Below are 20,720 nucleotides of genomic sequence, written 5' to 3'. Positions count from 1 at the left end.
ATAAATAAACCAATCAGAATTAGGGGAGTCACAATCTGCCCAATAAACAGCGCGGTGTGAGGCTCACTATACCTTATCATAGTATGGGGATAAAAGATTTAGGGACATTTTAAAACGCTCAACGAAGCTCAATCTGTGTATTTAAAGAGTGATAATATGGCGAAATTCACTACACACCTTCTAAGTAAAGAATACTATGAGCAGATAAAACCAGAATATGAGCGCAGTTAACGTGCAAAGTAAATGTCTCGGGTCAGCTCTGCATAGCGCGCGAGCTCTGTCACGCCGCGCAGGCAAGATGAAAAGCCAAAAGACCCCCGTTATACATAAAAGAAAAGATATTTAACACGTAATCTGTGTGTCGAGACATCAGAACCAGCGACAAGTTACATGTGCTGCCAGATATTACTGTTCTCAGCGGGTCGTGACTCGTGACCACTGACGACCGAGCACATTTTAAAACAGTCGCGACTTTATAATTAGGTCTCAGATTGTGAGTTTAAACAACCACGTTGTGCTGTATCGAACTCTTAAAACTACATTTTGCAACACAACAACAGATGTATAACAAAGGTTTGCCTGGGCCTGGGCTCAAATCAAACTAAACGGAAGTGCGGGTGCAGCTCCCTTTTCAAGTGAAATAAGCTCTCATCAACTAAACTGAAATCTATCATCAACTATACCTGAATTATGTTGCCTCAGTAGTGCACTTGTGTTTATAAGAGGCTGTTTAGCATGCATATGAATGAATTTCACTAGTGTTTGTAAAAGATTGCAGTTATACATATGAATGATTTCAGTAATGTTTGTAAGATGTATTTCATTAAAACACATGAATGAATTTTACTATTGCAGATTGATGTGTTTGTTTCACTAGTGTTTGTAAGAGGTATTTCAGTAATATGAATGAATTTCACTAAGTTCGATCGATGCTTTATTTCACTAGTGTTTGTAAGATGTATTTCATTAATACATATGAATGAATTTCACTAAGTTTGATCAATGTTTTTATTTCACTAGTGTTTATAAGTCATTTCAATAATTAAGGCCTAAACGGCTCCTCATACTTTAGGGTCACACTTTATTTTAAGGTCAAGTTCTCGGTTTTAGTAAACTATTAACTAAAGCCACTTTAGTATAAGGACCAATTCTCACTATTAACTAGTTGCTTATTAGCATGCATATTATTAGCAAATTGGCTGTTTATAAGCATATTTATAAAGCACATATTCTGCATGACCATATTCTACATCCCTAATCCTACCTTACTAACTATTAATAAGCAACAAATTAAGTGTTAACTAAGCAAAAGTCGTAGTTAATAGTTTACTAAAACCGAGAACTGGACCTTAAAATAAAGTGTGACCAAAAAAAATAAAGCGTTTTTTGAAACTCGAAACATGAACATCTATTGTTAAACACCCAAAAAACATAATCAATGCTTTGAAAATAGGCAAGCCATCACACCTTTAATGTAATGTATTGCGCTTCACATAATATCGTCCAGATACTATACCATAACAACATACTATATCTATAAGATAACATATATTATTGTAACATGAGGATAAACCATGCAGGGAGCAGATTCAAATGCAGTCTAAAGGTTTAATAAAATTAAAGTGATAGTTCACCAAAAAATGAAAATTCTGTCATCATTTACTCACCCTCTTATCATTTCGAAAATGTATGACTTTCTTTCATCCGCAGAACACAAAATAAGATATTTGGAAAAAATGTTGTTGGCCGAAAAGCGATGGCAACCATTCACTTGAATTGGTTTTGTGTCCATAAAATAGAAGTCAATGGGTGCCACTGCAGTTCGGTTATCAACATTGTTCAAAATGTCTTCTTTTGTGTTCAAAATGACAAGAGGGTGAGTAAATGATGACAGAATTTTCATTTTTGGGTGAACTATCCCTTTAAACAAGTATAAATTCGAACACAGCTATTGTCATACACACCTGACGACAAGGGATGGCGGTGGTGTGTAAATTGAGTTACCCCTCCCACTTCTTGTAGTTTTCTTAAGATTTTTTTAATGTCGTGCGAGTGGACTATTAATATACAGTCCTGTTGTAAAGGGATTTTACCCAACCTTCCCATGTAAAACAAATCCCGTTCGAATAGGGCTTTTATAACGGTTTCCTATGGGAAGGATGTGTCTTCACACTGTCAGCACTTTGACTTCTGCATTTGACATCATTTAACCACGGGAATGATAACTCATTTATTTTACTTTTTTAAAGGCTGTCACAGCAGATGTGCCTTAAGGAATATTTCTGTCTCTGTTTCAATTCCAGTACAACAGAAAGTCATATCATTTATCACTTTAAATGCCGTAGTTAGTTTATTAGTTTATCGTTTAGTTTTAAGTTGCTTCTCTGAATACTAGTTGAAGGTTGCTACAACTCATGTTTGCTGGTTAAAACTAATTTCATGTGTTTTTTTCAAGTTAAGTGACACATAAATGTCTACTCTAGAAATGTCTTATGAGTAATCTCTTTGCAGAGTCATTATCATTTTGCAAACGTATGTCTGCATACTGACGTGTTTTGTGTTTTAACATGTGTTTGTTCTGTTTCAGAGTATGAAGATGGAAGCTTGTCATCCTGGGTAAATCGGGAGCGTTTTCAAAGTTACATGCAGATCGATGGCTTTACACTCTATGAGCTGGGAGAAACAGGTACAGCATTATTTCAGTTATAACATGACTGTTTTACTTTTTTAAAGGCATTTAGCAGATATAAGAAGTAACTTACGTTGCATTTCAGATACTATACGTATATTCATTTGATCAATTCATGAGTTTCCTGAAAATCACATCCTTGAGTTTGGAAATGCAGATAAATGCCCTTTTTATTAATTCATATTTCATAATGTGAAATAGACTATATGCACGTAGGGTGATGACATACTTCCACTAAAATCTCAGACAGCTAAGCCACTTTCGCTCTCATAGCACTGAGGTAATTTGCCACAAAGTGATAACAATGTGTTTTAAAAAGAAATGTCAAAATATCAGTGAACTGACAGCACTACTGCAGAGCATTGTTGATTGCCTCTGTGATCAAGCCTCGAGTAAGTGAAAAAGTTTTTTTACATATTTGTGGATGTAGCTTGAAACACATAGCGCGAAGGCTTTCTCCTTTTGAGTTGCTGATGTATTATGTAGAGTTTGGATAATATGACTCATGTTGTTGACCGTAATCCGAGGTGCCTCTTGAAGTGACCGAGTGAAAAAAACATTGTTCCCTATGGACGCTATGTTCGTGGGATGTAACTGAGCTGGCTGAGACACAACGCGGATGTGATCGTGCATAGAGTTTATTACGCAGGATCCTGCAGTCATTCTTCTCAGCATTGTATTGTATTGTGCTTCATGACTTCCTCAAATCTCCAACCCTGATAAAACTCACTCACTGGTGATTTTCTAGTGTTTCTGAACTGCTTGATTAGCTTTGCTTAGGTGTGTTTGATCAGGATTGGAGCTAAACTCTGCACGGCCCTGGCCCTCCAGGGTGAGATTTGAGGAACCCTGACATCTGATTATGAAGTGGTGCCCTCCTGCAGTTTTTCAGTATCAAATAGTGTTAAAAAGTGACCAATCAAAGGAGTGGAGAAATCTGCAATTGTCCCACCCCCAAAGTCTCAAAAGTCAACTCGACAAGCAAGCAAGCAAGTGTTGAGTAGTTGCGAGAGCATAGAGAGAATTTTGTGCGCGCTTGTCACAGCCCCTGCTCGCTGACAGCGTTTTTGCACACGGAAGCAGAAATTTGCTCTCACAAAGATTATTTTCCACGTGCGGATACTGTCATGCGCACTGTAGAGCATAAATGCGCTCTCGCGAGGGTGTTTATGCTCATGGAACTGTTCTGCGTGCTTGACTCGCATGCGTGTGGTTTTCATGTGCTCGAGTTTAGGGACTGGATAAACACCATAGACATACCTCTACAATCTTCTCTGCTGGAAGCTTTGGGATGCCAGCTGCTCTCACCAATCTCAAAGGTGGGTCTCCCAAGCTGGAAGCCAGCCTAAAACGCCTAGGGAAAGCCTTTAAGTCATCACAAGCAACACTCATGACGACTGGAAACTCTGGAGTGTTGTACATGACACCTGGGAACACGGGTATGTCATCCTTGGTGGCTGAAGAACATGACGTGGCTTTCATAACGGCAGGAGGCTCTGCCGTGGCTGCCTTCTTGTGAACAGGCTCTGGGCTGGCCACCATTAAAATGGTATGAGCAAGCTTCCATAGCCAGCCAGTCTGATGCCTGCTGCCCCCCTCCAAAAACATTCTGGGGAAGCTTCCTCCTTCACATCGCCCACGGTGAAGGGAGATCTGCTTTGCACCAGGGCCTGCTCAACAAAGTTCAAAAAGCTCCCATGAGGATCAAAACTGGTAAACTGGGTTCTGAGAGGTTAATTGAGGCTGCAACGGTAGAAACAATAAGAGACTTATCTGGAAAGTGAATTTGGTGGGCTAGGTCCAAGTGTGTAATCCTCAAGGGACCGGCAGCCCTGGTGTAGCATGTGTAAGCAGGCTCCTGGGCGAACAAGATCTGCTGGATCCATTGTTGGTCGATCACTCTGTTACGTGCTGGGTAACATTAAAGGTGTCATGAATTAAGACATCAATTTTAACCCGAGCTTTTGTTATATAAGAGGTAATCGTATTCAAGCAAACATCCTGTAAATGTCAGAACTGAAAACGCCCTTGTTACTGAAATTACTACTTTTATTGACACCAGGCCCAGCGAACGCCAGGTCCTGGAATGCACCTATCTATGATTGATAGGTTGAACACTGCCTCCACAGAAGAATATCAACAACTACTTCTCTAGCCCCACCCACTGGTTTGCGCATGACAGTACTGAAGTAGTCTGGAACTTATCGCCACTTTCTTTGGCGTAAGGCCTGCCCAAGAGGCCATATGACTGACAGGTAAAGCAACAAATCACGTTTCGTTTTGTGCCGCATCATGTTCAGAGGCGTGGAAATGTCCCTGCAGTAACAGACCGATGTACATTCACGAACGTGTCAAAAGTTAACAGAAACAGCAATGATTATAAGTTCATGCCATGAACCTTGCATACTTTTAAGAATTAAGCGTTTAGTCGATCGTGATGAATTCTTATAGCAACCGTTGTAAACACAACAGCTTACTTCTTAGATCAGAAGGCTTTGTTGTTTCCAGGCGGACCGTTAAAGAACACGACACGCACGTCTCCCGGAAATCCTGTGAAATTCAACCAATCAGATGACGACTTTGAACGTGCTGAAGTGTTTCCAGAAAAGTGTGCCTTATGCATCAGACGTTTAGTCAAAGGTCTGTGGGCATGACGTCTGAGGCTGAGACTAGTACTGGAGTAACACAAGTGGTGCGGAAACAGATCAAGCGAGCAAGCAATAAACATGCCATTAAAGATCGCAAAATATTGTGCAGTGCCTGGTTGTGGAAAAACACATTCGCTGTATAACCTTCCTTCGGATTCCAACATTCAGATTTTTTTTAAAGACGTCCCAGCTCACGTGGGTAAAACTTTGAGCGTTTGTTCGCTTTATTTCACCGCGGATTCCTTTGTGAACAAGGCACATGTCGACGCTGGATTTGCAGATAGACTAAAATTAAAAAGCAGTGCTGTGCCATCAATATTGGATCTGACAGGAATGGCGCAGCAATCTTATGTGAGTAAAAATATCTGTACGATGCATCACTATTGGTTTGTTATAGATCGCTTGATATGTCCTGATAATATGTAACCTAATGTTACGTGTCTAACCAAATTCACAGAAGGCTCCAACTAAATTTCCTACGCAAACTGCTATCCAATCATAGCAGTGGGCGTTTACTTCCAAGTCTTCAATGCGGCACCGAGTGTTTGTCGAGCCGGCCTCAAAGCCCGGGTAGAAAATAGCCTATTACTTATTGATTTTGATGTTTTGAATGTAAAAACCATGCAAACATCACAAGTGGACCTCAGACAACAGTATAAAACAATAAAAAGGGCCAGTTCATGACCCTTTAACATTCAAGATAACAAGAGATTCACGAGGGGTACCATAAAACAACAATGGACCACTGGCAACTGAACACAAGGACTATATATACACAGATGCAGGGACAAACAGGTGTAGAGAATTTAGCATAAGCCAAATGGTCGGAGTCATTGAAAGAAGAGCCATCAACCCCCTTTTGTTTCTCTGTGGGATATTTTATGACCCCTAAGCTTCAAAGCAGAGGGGAGGAGTCTCTCTGTCTCATATGAAACTTAACATATGAGGCTAACCAGAGAAACTTCTCTGACAAATAGGAACTTGTGATTCAATTGTCCTTTTCTATAAATATATCTAAATATCTAGGTTATATGTGGTCGCTCTTGCCATTTTTAAATAATCTGTAACTGTTAAATAGGCAAGTTAATTCAGGCTTTGTTTGTATTCGTACCGCAGAATGAATCATGTCTTGATGCACTTTAAACCTTAGCATATTTGATATATAAATGTTTGTCTTTACAATTCCTCCTTGTTTATATACATTGTGTGACCATAGAACATTCTCTTTTCATTATGTTATAATTGGAATGATATATCATAAAGATGCAAATTAGCTGTTGAGTGGACAAAGAACCTCTTCCCTGCTCAACTCTGATTGGTCGATTCAAACTCAGGTGGGAATGCCCTCTCATGAGGTTAAACATCGAGCCTGCTCTGAAAACGTTTTTCTTGCTCTTCCTCTCTTCTCTTCTGCGTTAAAACTTGTTTCGTGGCGTCTCTTCGGAGACTGCCCTCTCCCCCCCCACTGGGGGAGAAGAAGGAACAATGGACTCTGCTGCCACGTGGCTAGGCCATGCGGCCGATCACGAGGCCCACAACTTTCGGCAGGACTTGCCTTCTGAAACCTTTTGAACAATTCCATCTCTACACGCGCATAAGGATATCGGTCCAGCACAGAGCTTGCAAGTATCCGTTTCTATTTATAGAATAGCTGCGTTAAGTCTGTGCCTCTTTGTTAAAGATGATTTTTATTGGTGTTCAGAAATCGCTGCCATGCCCTCTCTCTCTCTCTCTCTCTCTCTCTCTCTCTCTCTCTCTCTCTCTCTCTCTCTCTCTCAGTGTTTCGTAGCACATTTGTGTTTCATGTAACGTTATTTGTTTTTTATGCGATCGTCATTGTTTTTTTTTATCATGTAGAGTAGTGTTTAATAAACAACCATATACAGTATATTCATTTGTGATGGGTTTTCTGTATTCACGCTCACAAACTTGGTCCCTTCTACTGTGTTTCGATTCGCTACCTTTGCTCTAAATCCTGTTTGGTAAAGTCACGTTACTTATGGCCATGAGATAATGTAAAGTATATAATATCATTGAGGCATTCGCTGGACGAATGCATACAAGTATTGTTATGCTTTATATTACTAATCAGAGACCGTAAAATATGTATATTTGATCATGATTATTATACATATTTTCCTTTGAGCTAAACTAATTCCTTGACTGAAATTGATGTTTTAAATAACTAATTTCATGGATGTGATCTTGAAAGATCTGGTGGAGAACTATATTTGGTGAGCTTTGCTCATCAATATAATAACGTTAGCTATAACCCCTACACAGGAAACGGGACATAGGTGAAACCAATAGACAATAACAGGACACAGTGCATTATGGGAAATGGAGTCTTAAACCAAAACACAGGCAGAAACACAAAGCAACATGGCAACCTCAGGTGTAGACAGGCTGTGACAGGGAGAAAGCATTCTTGACCAGGAGAGCCAGTTCTCCGCTGTCTTGTTTACACAACACTGCTGCATCTTGACAGGCTAATCTTGTATAAGATAAATAAGCTATGGATTATACAATTAATCTTAAGAACAGACAAATAGAAAATAATAAAAGATAAATAGACACAATGTTTAAGTATATGTCTAATATCTTGTTGTGATGAGGACTCGTCTCATCCTTTCAGATCTACCATCAGTCTGATTATGAACCGGATCCAGCTTTGCTTTCCTTTGGAAAGTGAAAAGACAGACATAATGAGAGCAGAATATCATTCCATACTATTTGATGTAACAAATACATCTGTTTGAATGAGAAGTGTTTCTTGTTCCAGCAGTAGAATCATGTATGAGCAATATTGAATAGTTTTAATCTTGATGTAAGCTGACAGAGTGTCTGCCTCTCATACATTACAAGGAAGACTGTTCCAAAGTTTAGGCGCTAGATAGGAAAAGGATCTACCACCTGCACTTGATTTTGAAATTCGAAGGTATTATCAACTGGCCAGAATTCTGAGACAGCAGGGAACGTAAAGGACTGTAATGCGACAGGAGCTCAGTCAGATACTGAGGAGTTAAACCATTTAGAGCCTTGTATGTGTAACGGAGGCCAGCTAGAGTTAGAGCTGTGGAAGTAGAAGCGACAGACGCTAGAGGCTGCAATCCTTAGCCTCCTTGTTAGAGTGCCTGTCGCCCATACCGGACCGATCGCCGGTTCGAGGTCCGCTCGAAGCAGGTGCGGGTAAGACCAGTTACATATGCAGTTAAAGGGAAAGTTCACCCAAAAAAATCTGTCATGAATTACTCACTCTCTAGTTGTTCAAAACCTGTATACATTTCTTTGTTTGGTTGAACACAGAGAAAGATATTTGAATGAATGCTTGTAACTAAACAGTTCTTGGACCCCATTGACTATCATAGTAAGAAAAATGACAATGGTAGTCAAAAGTGCCCCAGAACTGTTTGCTGTGCTACATTCTTCAAAATATTTTATTTAGTGTTCAATAGAAACAGCCATTAAACAGGATTTTAAAGTTTACACAATGCTTAATTGGCAACCGTTGCAGTGTTTACAGAACTGGGCTGATGTGATTGTACTTTTATGTTTTTGTAAGAACTCTTGCTGCTGCATTTTGGACCAAATGAAGTTTTTTGTATCAAGCCAGAAGGGCAACCTCTCAGTAAGGCATTGCAATAGTCTAATCTTGATGTCATGAAAGCATGAATCGACTTTTCTGATTCTGCTATTGACACCATGTGCCGTAGTTTGAATATGCAGTATATTTCAGATGATAAACACAGTCTTACAAATGCTGGTGACGTGGCTTTCAAAAGATGGATTACTATCAAATATAATGACTAGTTTCTTAGCTGACGACGAAGGCTTTATGGAACATTCATCAAGAGTTAGACAGTAAATCTAGGTTGTTACGTGCAGAATGTTTTGGTCTGGTAAGTAAAACTTCTGTTACTCTATATAATATAATGCTTTATGTTATAAAATATATTATAAACATGTAGTATGATATATACATTTTGCAATATACCGTGTACTATATACATATTTATACTGTATATTGTATAAATAAACTATAAGTACTTTTTAAATACCAAATACAATTCAGAAACAGAAATCAAAATGCTGTATTCTTACAGTTTCCAAATTTCTATACTGCAGCTTTAAGGTCAAAGATATTTCTTTACATGCCAGACATATGGTATCTGATCTTTTTGTTAGAAAATATCAGACAAATGTGTTGCTAACAGAGGTGCGAAGGACTTGAAAATCTTAGAGAGAACACAATCCACCATGCCGCATTGTGCTGCGGTACGTGATTCAGCCAAGCCACCATGGCCATGCGCGACAAGACTGTTAGGTGGCAGTTGTGTCACAATCACTGATTCTGCAGCTGTAAAGAACACGAGACGCGGCTGCTTGCCTAGGGATGAAAAGGCCATTTATCACAAATACATTCGATAGCTAAAGGATTACTGTATGAGAACCCCAGACTCAACTCTGTGCCTATGTACACAACACTGTAAACAAATTAATTTTAATTGATGTTATTTGAAAGCTAAGGCTCAGATATTGGACCATTGTTTTATTGTAACAGTTTTTTGAAAGTTCAATGAACTGTATTGGAGGCCAGCTGGTGCATTACAGTATTGGCCTACTGTACTGTACACTGTATGTGGTTAACACAGCGGCTTCCTATCAGTTGGTATTGGCTCGATACCTGCTCGGGCAGGCAGAGTTTATTTTTCCAAAAATTAAGTTGTAGTATTATAAGAATAAATGTATATGCTTATAACAAAGTATATTATTCAATTTGTATTCCATCTTTAAGCTGCAGTAATTATAAAGAAAACCTGTGTAAGCCAAATGTAGCAATATTTAGGCTATTTATTTGTTCTTTTTTATTAAATTAACATGAAGAGAAAAAAAATATATGAAACTCAACAAGTAATATCAGCTTATTACGCGTATTCCATCCATTTGTCTGTTTAATTAATTTACTTTACAATTAATAGAAACATGAAGTTTAATTTCAGTATAGCTAGATCTATAGAAGGTATTTATTTCTTGGCCTTTATTTGTTTAAACCCCTCCATAATTTAATTTTGTAATGAAAATGTGTCCTTTTAAATGACAACTGCCAATAATTAGGATCATGGGCGTCGAAAGGACAAAACATGTGAGTGCAAAAATGACATCACATTAGCAGCAGCTTCAGTGGTGCAGTGATTAAGAAGTCTGTCAAGTAATTTTAGTTTTGACGCTATCAACCATGTAGTGCCTGAGACCGATCAGACACGCAATAAATAGTTATATTTCTTAAAAATGTAACAACAACACCCCTCACCCAACCAGAAAGCTAGTCGCCAGGGGGTCTACCCCCAATCTGCAACTAAGGCGCAGTACCAGATCTCTGGTGACCATAGCAACCCACACCAAACCATCAAGATAAGAGTATTTTACGACCAAATGGAATGTAGGGAGATGAACTCTCTTTACTCACTTTGGGGAAGGACATACAATCCTAAATACATCTCTATAGAAATGTATATATATTCATTTATAACCTTTCCATGTATTAATGTTCTTGTTTTTATGTCTGTCTTGAACATTAATCCAAAGTAGTTTGAATGAATGTGTGTATAACTACTACAATTATTAGATTTGTAGTAACTCATTTAACCAAGATGATATGTAGATCATGTTTGGTGTCTATGAGGCGCATTTGTGATTTCCTTAATGTTAATGTTTGTTGTGTCTTGGTAACTCTTTTCATATTAGTTTTATTAAACTCTTAGAAGTTTTCTTAGTGAACATCCAATCAGCTTCCACATGCAATACACCATGTGGAAGACAAAGACAATTAACTTTCCCTCCGAATGTGCCATCTCCTGATTGGGTCAGTCTCGTCTGTATGTGACATCCTTACAGTTTAAAGGAAACCACAAGAAGAGTCTCTTAGTGTTCGAGTTGTGTTCGAGGGGTTCATTCTTTCTCTCCTCTCTCTTCTTGCATTTTGCTTTTCTTTTTGTCCGGTTACTGCCACCTCCTCAAGGGTAGAACTATCTCTACAGGATGGACTAGAAGAAGACTTCACCTTTGACCCCTAAGTTTGTGCCAGGCTGCGGCCTCGTCTTTCCAGATACAGATCCTCTGCATAAAACTGGTTCTCTCTGATGACTTCCAGACAAGATCCACTGGAGCCTCAACAAACTGCATCAGGACACATTCTTTCTTTTGATGGGCAAGACATGCAAGTATCATACTTAGTCTTATTAATGGATGCATAGAGCATCATTAATCCTTTTAACAAAGGTGCTTTACAAGAAGAAACTGATGTTTTGTTCAGGCTATTGATCTTCTGAATATCAAATACTGCCATAAATCCATGCTCTGTTCTTTTCTCTGCTTCAACTTCAACCTTCTTCCAATGCTAAACTATGTATGTCTAGTCTAGGTAATAAAGTCCTGTTTTATTTCACACGTGACATTGTTTGTAGTTCATGCTCATAATCCGGAGTCCCTAAACATGCAGATTCTTGCTACCTGCTCGTAATGCTAAGTGATTTCCCCAAATCATGAATTTGATCTAGATAAGTATAATTGATCATAATCAATTAAATTCATCCCAATTTGGGCTGATATTTGTTTCCCTTACAAAGGGTGGTGGAGAATATATTACTTATAATTGTGATCAAAGCTCATGATAATTCATACAAATTTGGTGAAGAATAGTGTTTAAAGAGCAGGTTTCAAGGTTTTTGTAAGTGTCCTAATGTTGTATTAGAGTCCCCAACAACATGTTCAAATGCATCAAAGGTAAAAAAATGGTGCTATTTTCTTAAAATAAGCATTTAGTATCTAGCCATTTCTCAAAGATCCCTAAACGAGTCCTCCGAAGCTGTTCAAATGTTCCGCTTCTCTAAGCTCCTCTCTACCGCGAGTCCAGTGTGCTCTGATTGGCCAACTGGCCCAATCAGTTGTGATTGGTCTTTCTTCATACACTACGTGTCAGAAACGAAACGCCCATTACCACAGTTTTTATCTCAGGAAGGTTTTTGTAAACAAAGACGCTGTGTGTAAAAATGGCATCCGTATTACCATATCACAAGTTTTTATCTTCATAAACTTATCTTCATAAACCATTCAGACTATTGTTTTCTGTTGATCTTTTTTCGTCATAGTTGTGGGAGAACAACAACGGCTCTATCCAAAAGTTGATCATTACTTTGATTATACAGAGAGGAGTAACTGAGCAAGTTAGCGAGAGCTTCCAAACATAATGCACACACCTTTACATAATAAAATGATATAGTGCTGCAGTCCGTTTTTAAAATAATGACAAGCAAACAGTTTTGTTTGAAGGGGATCGTGACCACAGCTAAACTTGGCACACTTGACAAAACCATAATGTGAGACACATTAGCAAAGTGCTACCGTGACTAAACGATAAAGGGATACAGTTTGTACAATACTACGACATGTAGAACGACAACAGTCTACAATAACCGCCACATTATTAGGTAAGAGTTGGATTATTAAAACTGTAACACTGTTAACTTATACGTTGTTTACCTGGAAACCTACAGCTGTACTAAATATACAACACGGATTAGCACAATTACTTTAACGTATATTGTAAGCACTCAATTTAACATGTACACATAACGTATTTATCATACTTACAGCTTGTGGTTCTGAGACGCTTGTTAGTCCAAATAAAGTTGGTATTGACTTATCTTTAAGGGTCTAGCGGCTGGCAAATCCCGCGTTGAACTCGCCAAAATTTGAGAAGCAGTCGTCGGTAAAATGACGAGCACATTACACAAGGTTGGAATTGTACTGCAGTGGTATCGTGGGAAAAAAAATGTAACCACTGATCCTTCACATCGTCATCCTTTGGCAGCGAAAACAAAGTACATTTGCGTTCACAGCACAAAACACAGCGTCTCCTCGACATGTTGTATACGCAATACTACCTGAAGTGCTAGTGGGCAGGTCAGAGTGTTCCTGTTTCGCGGGAAGGCGGGGATTGTGCTGATGCATTACACTGTGACGTATCGATGTTACACTCAAAAGATTCGAAAGCCTAACGATTTGTTTGGGCGGTTCGGAGTCGACTCCTTACTTTGGAAGCCAATATCTTAATTTATCATGGACTTTTTGAAATAACAACTTAGCAGATCGTCAAAATTGAAGGAAAGCTACGTTACACACTGAAATGCCGGTAATTTTATGAGATTCATGAAACCTGCTCTTTAAATAATACTGTTCCTCATTGAATCCCCTACAACCAAATTCGAATCCACATTTCGGCAAACTAACTTTTCTACATTTTCACATCACACGTCATATCGTACAGACATTTATTTTTCACCAACGTATGGGAACATTTTCATTTTATTTTGGGCATGTTTTTCGACGCATGATCTCACAGCATGCCATTGTCAAGTTTAGTCATATAAAATTATTTCCCAAAAACAAAATTGTTGTCAGTGAAAATGCTGGGTCCATCAAAGTTTACAGAACCTACCCAGTCTTGGTAAATGTTGTGTGGAATTAGATTCTTAAACTAAAGCACAGCAAAGCATTCTGGCCTCGCTCTCCCGTCTGGCCGGCTGAATCTAGGTACAGTTTTTTTCTCTTATAAAGTAAACTTTTATTTAATGAAGATTTAAGACTAATCTTTGTTGGTGCAACCCACTCAATCTTTAGGTGTCCTCACATTCTTTGTTCTAGCCGCTTCACAACATTCCACACTGAAAGGCCAGTTGGGTGTTGGGCCTGTATCTTCCCAGGTGTGAATCAATTCATTACCATTGACACAAAGTTAAGACCAAGTTAAATCTGTATATTTTTCATGTGAATATGTGGATGTGAATATGTGGGCAGAATTGGTTTTTAAAACTTGTTTTGTAACTAGCTGTTAATGATGCATTTAAACACGTAGCAGAGCCTTCACTTTAAGTTTGTTTTGTTTAGTTTTTTGTTTGTTTGTTTCTGTTGTAAAATGTAAAACAAATAAAAATACAAAATTACAGTGTGTACATGGCCATTATATATCCTGTGTTTTAAATGCAAATTGTTATGCAGCCATACAGAAGAACGCATTTGATCTCGCAGAGCAAAAAGCCACTAATAAAGCAGACTGCCCATATTAGCTAATTTATAGAACATACATAGGCTAAACACTTCAGTGATTATGATGTTAAGATTATTTTACATGTTCTTGTTGAGGAAATGCAAGCATTATGCTCGGATGAAAGTCGGCTCAATGTTTGTGAACAATAACTCCATCTGAGGAATTTGCGCAAACATTATTCTGTGTGCTCAAGATGCATTCACAGCATTTACAGCTCATTCTGCCAACAAATAATGTAAATCCGTCTTTGCATTGAATTTTAAATATTAAAATATTGATATTCATAATTAAGTAATTGTTAAAATAACTGTATGTAGCTTTAGATCATTGTGTAGATTTCCATTTTATGTCTGCATTCCGCGCTTCCGTCTGCAAAATTATTATTATGCCACTTTGATTTGAAATAATTTGTGTAAAACCTACCATTTTCTTAACTTAAGCTTAGCAAGAAGAACACAGCTAAAAGTCTGAAGTTTCTTGCCTTGCACCGAACTAACCTGATTTTTGCTCAAGCAATTCAATATTATGGTCTGTTTTAACTTTCTGGTGGTAAAAAAAGTTGTTTCCAAAATGATTGATAGACGACCAAAATCAATGTTAAGGAAGTCCGGTTCCAGTATTTTTTGGCCTAAATAATAAAGTGTAGTGTCAATAAAATAATTAATTTCTCGCATTTATCATACAGTCATTAATATAATTTTGAATACTACTTCTTAAAGGTATATACGTTGGAGGGTCTTGCGGCAGGACGCGTTGCAGGCACCATACCACACAGTGATGCAGTTAGTCAGAAGGCTCTTGATGGTGCCTCTGTAGGAGGTGCACATGATGGGGGCTGGGGCTCTGGCTCTTCTCAGTTTGCGGAGGAAGTAGAGACGCTGCTGTGCTTTCTTGGCCAGTGCTGCAGTCTGCTGTTATTAGAGAGATCCTCAGTGATGTGCACCCCCAGGAAATTGGTGCTGCTCACTCTCTCCTCAGTCGCACCATTGACGGTCAGAGGAGCATGCTGAATGTGTACTCTCCTGAAGTCAACAACAATCTCCTTCGTCTTCTCCACATTCAGAGGGAGATTGTTGTCACTGCACCACCTAACCAGGTGGCTCCTGTAGTTTGTCTCATCTCTGTTGCTAATGAGACACACCACAGTCATGTCATCTGCAAACTTGATGAAGAGGTTGGAGTCGTGTGACGGTGTGCAGTTGTGGGTCAGCAGGGTGTAGAGGAGGGGGCTAAGCAAACATCCTTGGGGGGCCCCCATGTTCAGTGTGATGGTACTGGATGTGTTACTGACAACCCGTACTGCCTGAGGTCTCCCCGTCAGGAAATCCAACAGCCAGTTGCACAGCGAAGTGTTTAGTCCCAGCTGGACCAATTTGTGAGTGAGCTGTTGAGGGATGATTGTGTTAAATGCTGAACTGAAGTCTATGAACAGCATTCTGACGTAAAAGTCTTTTTTTGTCCAGATGAGTGAGTGCATCATGGAAGGCAGTGGCAATGGCATGATTGGTCGAGCACTTGGACCGATATGCAAATTGGAAGGGGTCCAGGGAGAGGGGAGGACAGACTTGATGTTTTGCATGACTAGCCATTCAAAGCACTTCATGAGAATAGGAGTAAGTGCAACTGGACGGTAGTCATTGAAGCAGGATGGAGATAACTTTTTTGGAACTGGAATGATGGTGGTAGCTTTGAAGCATGTGGGAACGACAGCCTGACTCAGCGAGATTTTGAAAATGTCTGCGAGCCAATATAGACATCAGTGAGCCCTGGAATGTTGTCAGGACCTGGAGCTTTGAGTACATTGATCCCTTTGAGGGATCTCCTCACACTGTCCGGGGACAGTGTCATCACCTGGTCGCCAGGAGGAGGTGAGGTCTTCTGTGCAGCAGTGCCGTTTTGTGTCTCGAAGCGAGCGAAGAAGGCGTTCAGCTCATTTAACAGAGAAATGGTGTTGTCACAAGTCTGCGGTGGGGGCTTATAGTCCGTGATGGTCTGAATCCCCTGCCACAGGCTCAATGTGTCACTGCTGTCGCTGAAGTGATGGGCTATTCTCCTGGAGTACTGTCTCCTAGCCTCTCTGATGCTGCAGGCTAGATTGGCCCTAGCTGTCTTCAGGCTCTCCTCATCTCCAGCTCTGAAGGCAGCGTTCCGAGCCTTGGGGAGACTAAAGACCTCCCCTATCATCCACAGCTTCTGGTTGGCCCTGTAGAGAATTTAGCATAAGCCAAATGGTCGGAGTCATTGAAAGAAGAGCCATAAACCCCCTCCACTCTTTTTTGGTCTTTTGATGTTGATATCAAGAAACCAGGACGGAGTCACAATCTAAATCCAGGGGGCCTGGACTTGGGTTGGTGCTCTCACCGAAAGTGTTGATAACCCCTTTTGTTTCTCTGTGGGATATTTTACGACTCCTAAGCTTCAAAGCAGAGGTGAGAAGTCTCTATGTCTCATCTGAAACTTAACATCTGAGGCTAACCAGAGAAAATTCTCTGACAAATGGGAACTTGTGTGTTTCAACTATCCTTTTCTATAAATATATCTAAATATCTAGGTTATATGTTGTCGCTCTTGCCATTTTTAAATAATCTGTAATTGTTAAATAGGCAAGTTAATTCAGGCTTTGTTTGTATTCGTACCTCCGAATGAATCATGACTTGATGCAATTCAAACCTTAGCATATTTGATATATAAATGTTTGTCTTTACAATTCCTCCTTGTTTATATATATTGTGTGACCACAGACCATTCTCTTTTCATTGTGTTATAATTTGGAATGGTATTTTGTAAAGTTGCCAGGAGGTCATAAAGATGCAAATTAGCTGTTGAGTGGAAAAAGAACCTCTTCCCTGCTCAACTCTGTTTGGTCGATTCAAGCTCAGGTGGGCATGCCCTCTCATGAAGTTAAATATCGAGCCTGCTCTGAAAAGACTCTCTTCCTCTCTTCTCTTCTGCTATACCTGCCTCCAAAACTTGGTTTGTGGCGTCTCTTCGGAGACTGCCCTTTCCCCCCCACTGGGAGAAAAGAAGGCACAATGGACTTCTGCTGCCACGTGGTTAAGCCATGCGGCCGATCACGAGGCCCGCAACTTTCTGCAGGACTGCATTCTGAAACCTTTTGAACAATTCCATTTATACATGCGCATAAGGATATTGGTCCAGCACAGAGCTCCCAAGTATCCGATTCTATACATAGAATAGCTGCGTTTAAGTTCGTACCGCTTGTTAAAGATGATTTTTATTGGTGTTCAGAAATCGCTGCCATGCCCTCTCTCTCTCTCTCTCTCTCTCTCTCTCTCTCTCTCTCTCACTCACTTTCTCTCTCTTTCTCTCTCCGCGCTCCCTAGCACATTCATGTTTCATGTATTGTTTGTGTTTATGCGATCGTCATTGTTTTTTTACCATGTAGAGTAGAGTTTAATAAACAACCATATATATTCATTTGTGATGGGTTTTCTGTATTCACGCTCACAAACTTGGTCCCTTTTACTGTGTTTCGATTTATGATACCTTTGCTCTAAATCCTGTTTGGTAGAGTCAAGTTACTTATGGCCATTAGATAATGTAAAGTATATAATATCATTGATGCATTCACTATATGAATGTACACAAGTATTGTTATGCTTTATATTGTCTCATATTGTACATGAGTACATATGTCTCATGTACAGCTGCTTTGTAACAATGAAAATTGTAAAAGCGCTATATAAATAAAGTTGAGTTGAGATATATTACTAATCAGAGACCGTAACATATGTATATTTGATCACGATTATTATACGTATTTTCCTTTGAGCTAAACTAATTCCTTGACTGAAATTGATGTTTTACATAACTCATTTCATGGATGTGATCTTGATTGATCTGGTGGAGAACCATATTTGGTGAGCTTAGCTCATCATTATTTTAACTAGCTAAAACAGTCTCTGTGTACTCTTGGATGTCTGTGTTGTTATTGTTTGTGGCAGCCTGCTTAAACATATTCCAGTCAGTGGTGTTAAAACAGTCTTGAAGTACCTCTGACGACTGTTCTGGCCACACTTCTGTTTGCGAACTGGTTTGGTGACTTTATCGAGAGGTCTGTATGCAGGCATTAGCATGAAAGTGATATGGTCTGAGGTGCCAAGATAAGGGAGGGGTAGAGCCTTGTAAGATCCTCTCTGGGTGGTGTAAACAAAGTCCAGAGTGTTGTTTCCCCGTGTTGGAAAGTCTATGTGTTGGTGTATTTTTGGGAACACACTCTTTAGGTCTGCGTGGTTGAAATCCCCAGCCGAGATGAGAAAAGCATCTGGGTGGGCTGTCTGCTGCTCACTGATGTGCTGGTACAGTTCATTCAGTGCATCACTCCTGTTGTTGTTGTTGGAGCTGGGAGGGATGTATACAGCAATGAGAAGTAAGAATGAGTATGGCTGTATATTCCCTCAGTAGAACAGCCGGCACTTAATAATCATAAACTCCGCCAGGGGTGAACAGCGTTTGCAGACCACAACAGCGTCGCGGCACCATGCATCAGGGTCTTACCTCCCTCGAGCTGAATGGCATAGTCCGGTACGCTGTTGCTGAGCCATGTTTCTGTGAACACAAAAACACAACAGTCTCTTATAGTCCTTTGCGTTGAGAGTAGTAATCGGATGTAGTCCAGTTTATTGTCCAAAGAGTGTACGTTAGCCAGTACGATGCTGGGGGTTGCTGGCTTGTGTGGGTTAGCCGCTAGCCTAGCCCGCATACCTCAGCGCTTACCCCTCTTCTGCTTGTGGCATCTCCACAGTGGGCGAGATGCAGTAGTGGGGGTCGGTGATGATGTAGTCCACCGGAGCAGTCTGAGGTCCCGCAACTCTTCAGTGTGCGCAAAGTTTAGCTCTAAAAATTTAGATTTTTCAACATCGAGAAGAAACTCACGACTGTATTCACACTTAAAGACAGGTAGACGCAACAAAGACATACAAAAACACTGTGACTTACAAGACAGAAAACACAAAAACACAGTTCTGTCGGGAGAGAGAGAAGCCGTAGCGTGTGCACGCGCTGCCATGTAGGATGTGTCTGCATATGTAAAAATACCAACGTAATATTAAATTATAGTATGATTCATTTATTTATTACCATTACTTGTTCGGAGCGGTTGTTCGATCGTTAGAAATAAATTATACTTATACTGATTTCAACAACTTGAAACATTAAAATGTACATTTTACTGCAACTAATGTAAATAAGTTTGGCCTTAGCATAAGACTGGTACCTTTTTCCATACCTAAAGACTGTATTTTCCTCCTAAGAACTTCAAATAGGGTCGTCGCCTGTAAATAATTTTGCACGGATGTTTTTTGTTTGTTTGTTTTAAAACGCACTGTAATTCCTTAGTTAGGCTACCTTAGTTAATTTTATTTATTGATGCAAATGCAATGCAAAGCTAAACAAGACAGACTCCCAACTCAACTCAACTTTATTTATATAGCGCTTTTTACAATTTTCAATGTTACAAAGCAGCTGTACATAAGACATATTGACTATAAGCAAAACAATTGAAGTTGTACCTGTAAAAACAAGAAAAAGTTGAAAACACAGAAGACAGACATACCCACATACAAAACACTCCACACACACAATATGCAAAGGTACTAACACACATAGACATAGACACTCACACACGGATGCGCACGCACACACACACACACACACGTACACAGACAAGTACGCGCACGCATGCACACACACACACACACACACACACACGCTCAGTGAGATCACACATTTAAGATAAAGGAGAGAGAAGCACAGATCAAATATAACAGACAATAAATTCCTATATGCAATATTAATTAAGTAAAACTTTAAAATTCTAAAGCAGCCCCCCGGCCAGTGCAAAAAACAGTACGGAAACGGTGGCGAGGAACCCAAAACTCTAATCGAGAAAAAAACCTCAGGAGCACCCATTCCCAACCAGGGGATTCCAGTTCCCCTCTGGCAAAAGCTGCTGCCTCTGCACAAGCTCCAGAGAGTTTGCACAACAAGGCTAAATAAAATAAATAAACTTAGTAAAAAGGTAAATTATAGTTCCCTTTCTGTCGGTCTCTCGACGTTGTGTCGAGCCGACAGATGGGATGGGGTTCGTCCCTGAGAACCAATCGCTTCCGACTTCTTAGAAAAGGCCAATGAAATTGGCGAATGAAATTTGCATGCCGGACTCCGCCCCCGGATATCCGGGTATAAAAGGGAGACGGCGTGCCTCATTCATTCACCTTTTGTTCTTCGGAGCCTTCGCTCATGATCAACAGACTTC

The 20,720-nt window shown here is 39.7% G+C and overlaps 1 protein-coding gene across 1 annotated transcript in view; it reads left to right on the top strand.

Moving 5' to 3' along the window:
* The window catches only part of tmx3b (thioredoxin related transmembrane protein 3b), a 108,936-nt gene that overhangs the window by 60,928 nt on the left and 27,288 nt on the right, over positions 1 to 20,720 (top strand). Inside the window, exon 8 of the mRNA XM_057327556.1 lies at positions 2,588 to 2,686. Within this exon, the coding sequence (XP_057183539.1) occupies positions 2,588 to 2,686 (99 nt within the window). The remainder of the gene's footprint in view (positions 1 to 2,587; positions 2,687 to 20,720) is intronic.

Source organism: Triplophysa rosa, unplaced genomic scaffold (genome assembly GCF_024868665.1).
Source record: "Triplophysa rosa unplaced genomic scaffold, Trosa_1v2 scaffold248_ERROPOS245281, whole genome shotgun sequence".
In the NCBI taxonomy this organism is placed as follows: Eukaryota; Metazoa; Chordata; class Actinopteri; order Cypriniformes; family Nemacheilidae; genus Triplophysa; species Triplophysa rosa.
This window is presented reverse-complemented; position numbering and strand designations above follow the sequence as displayed.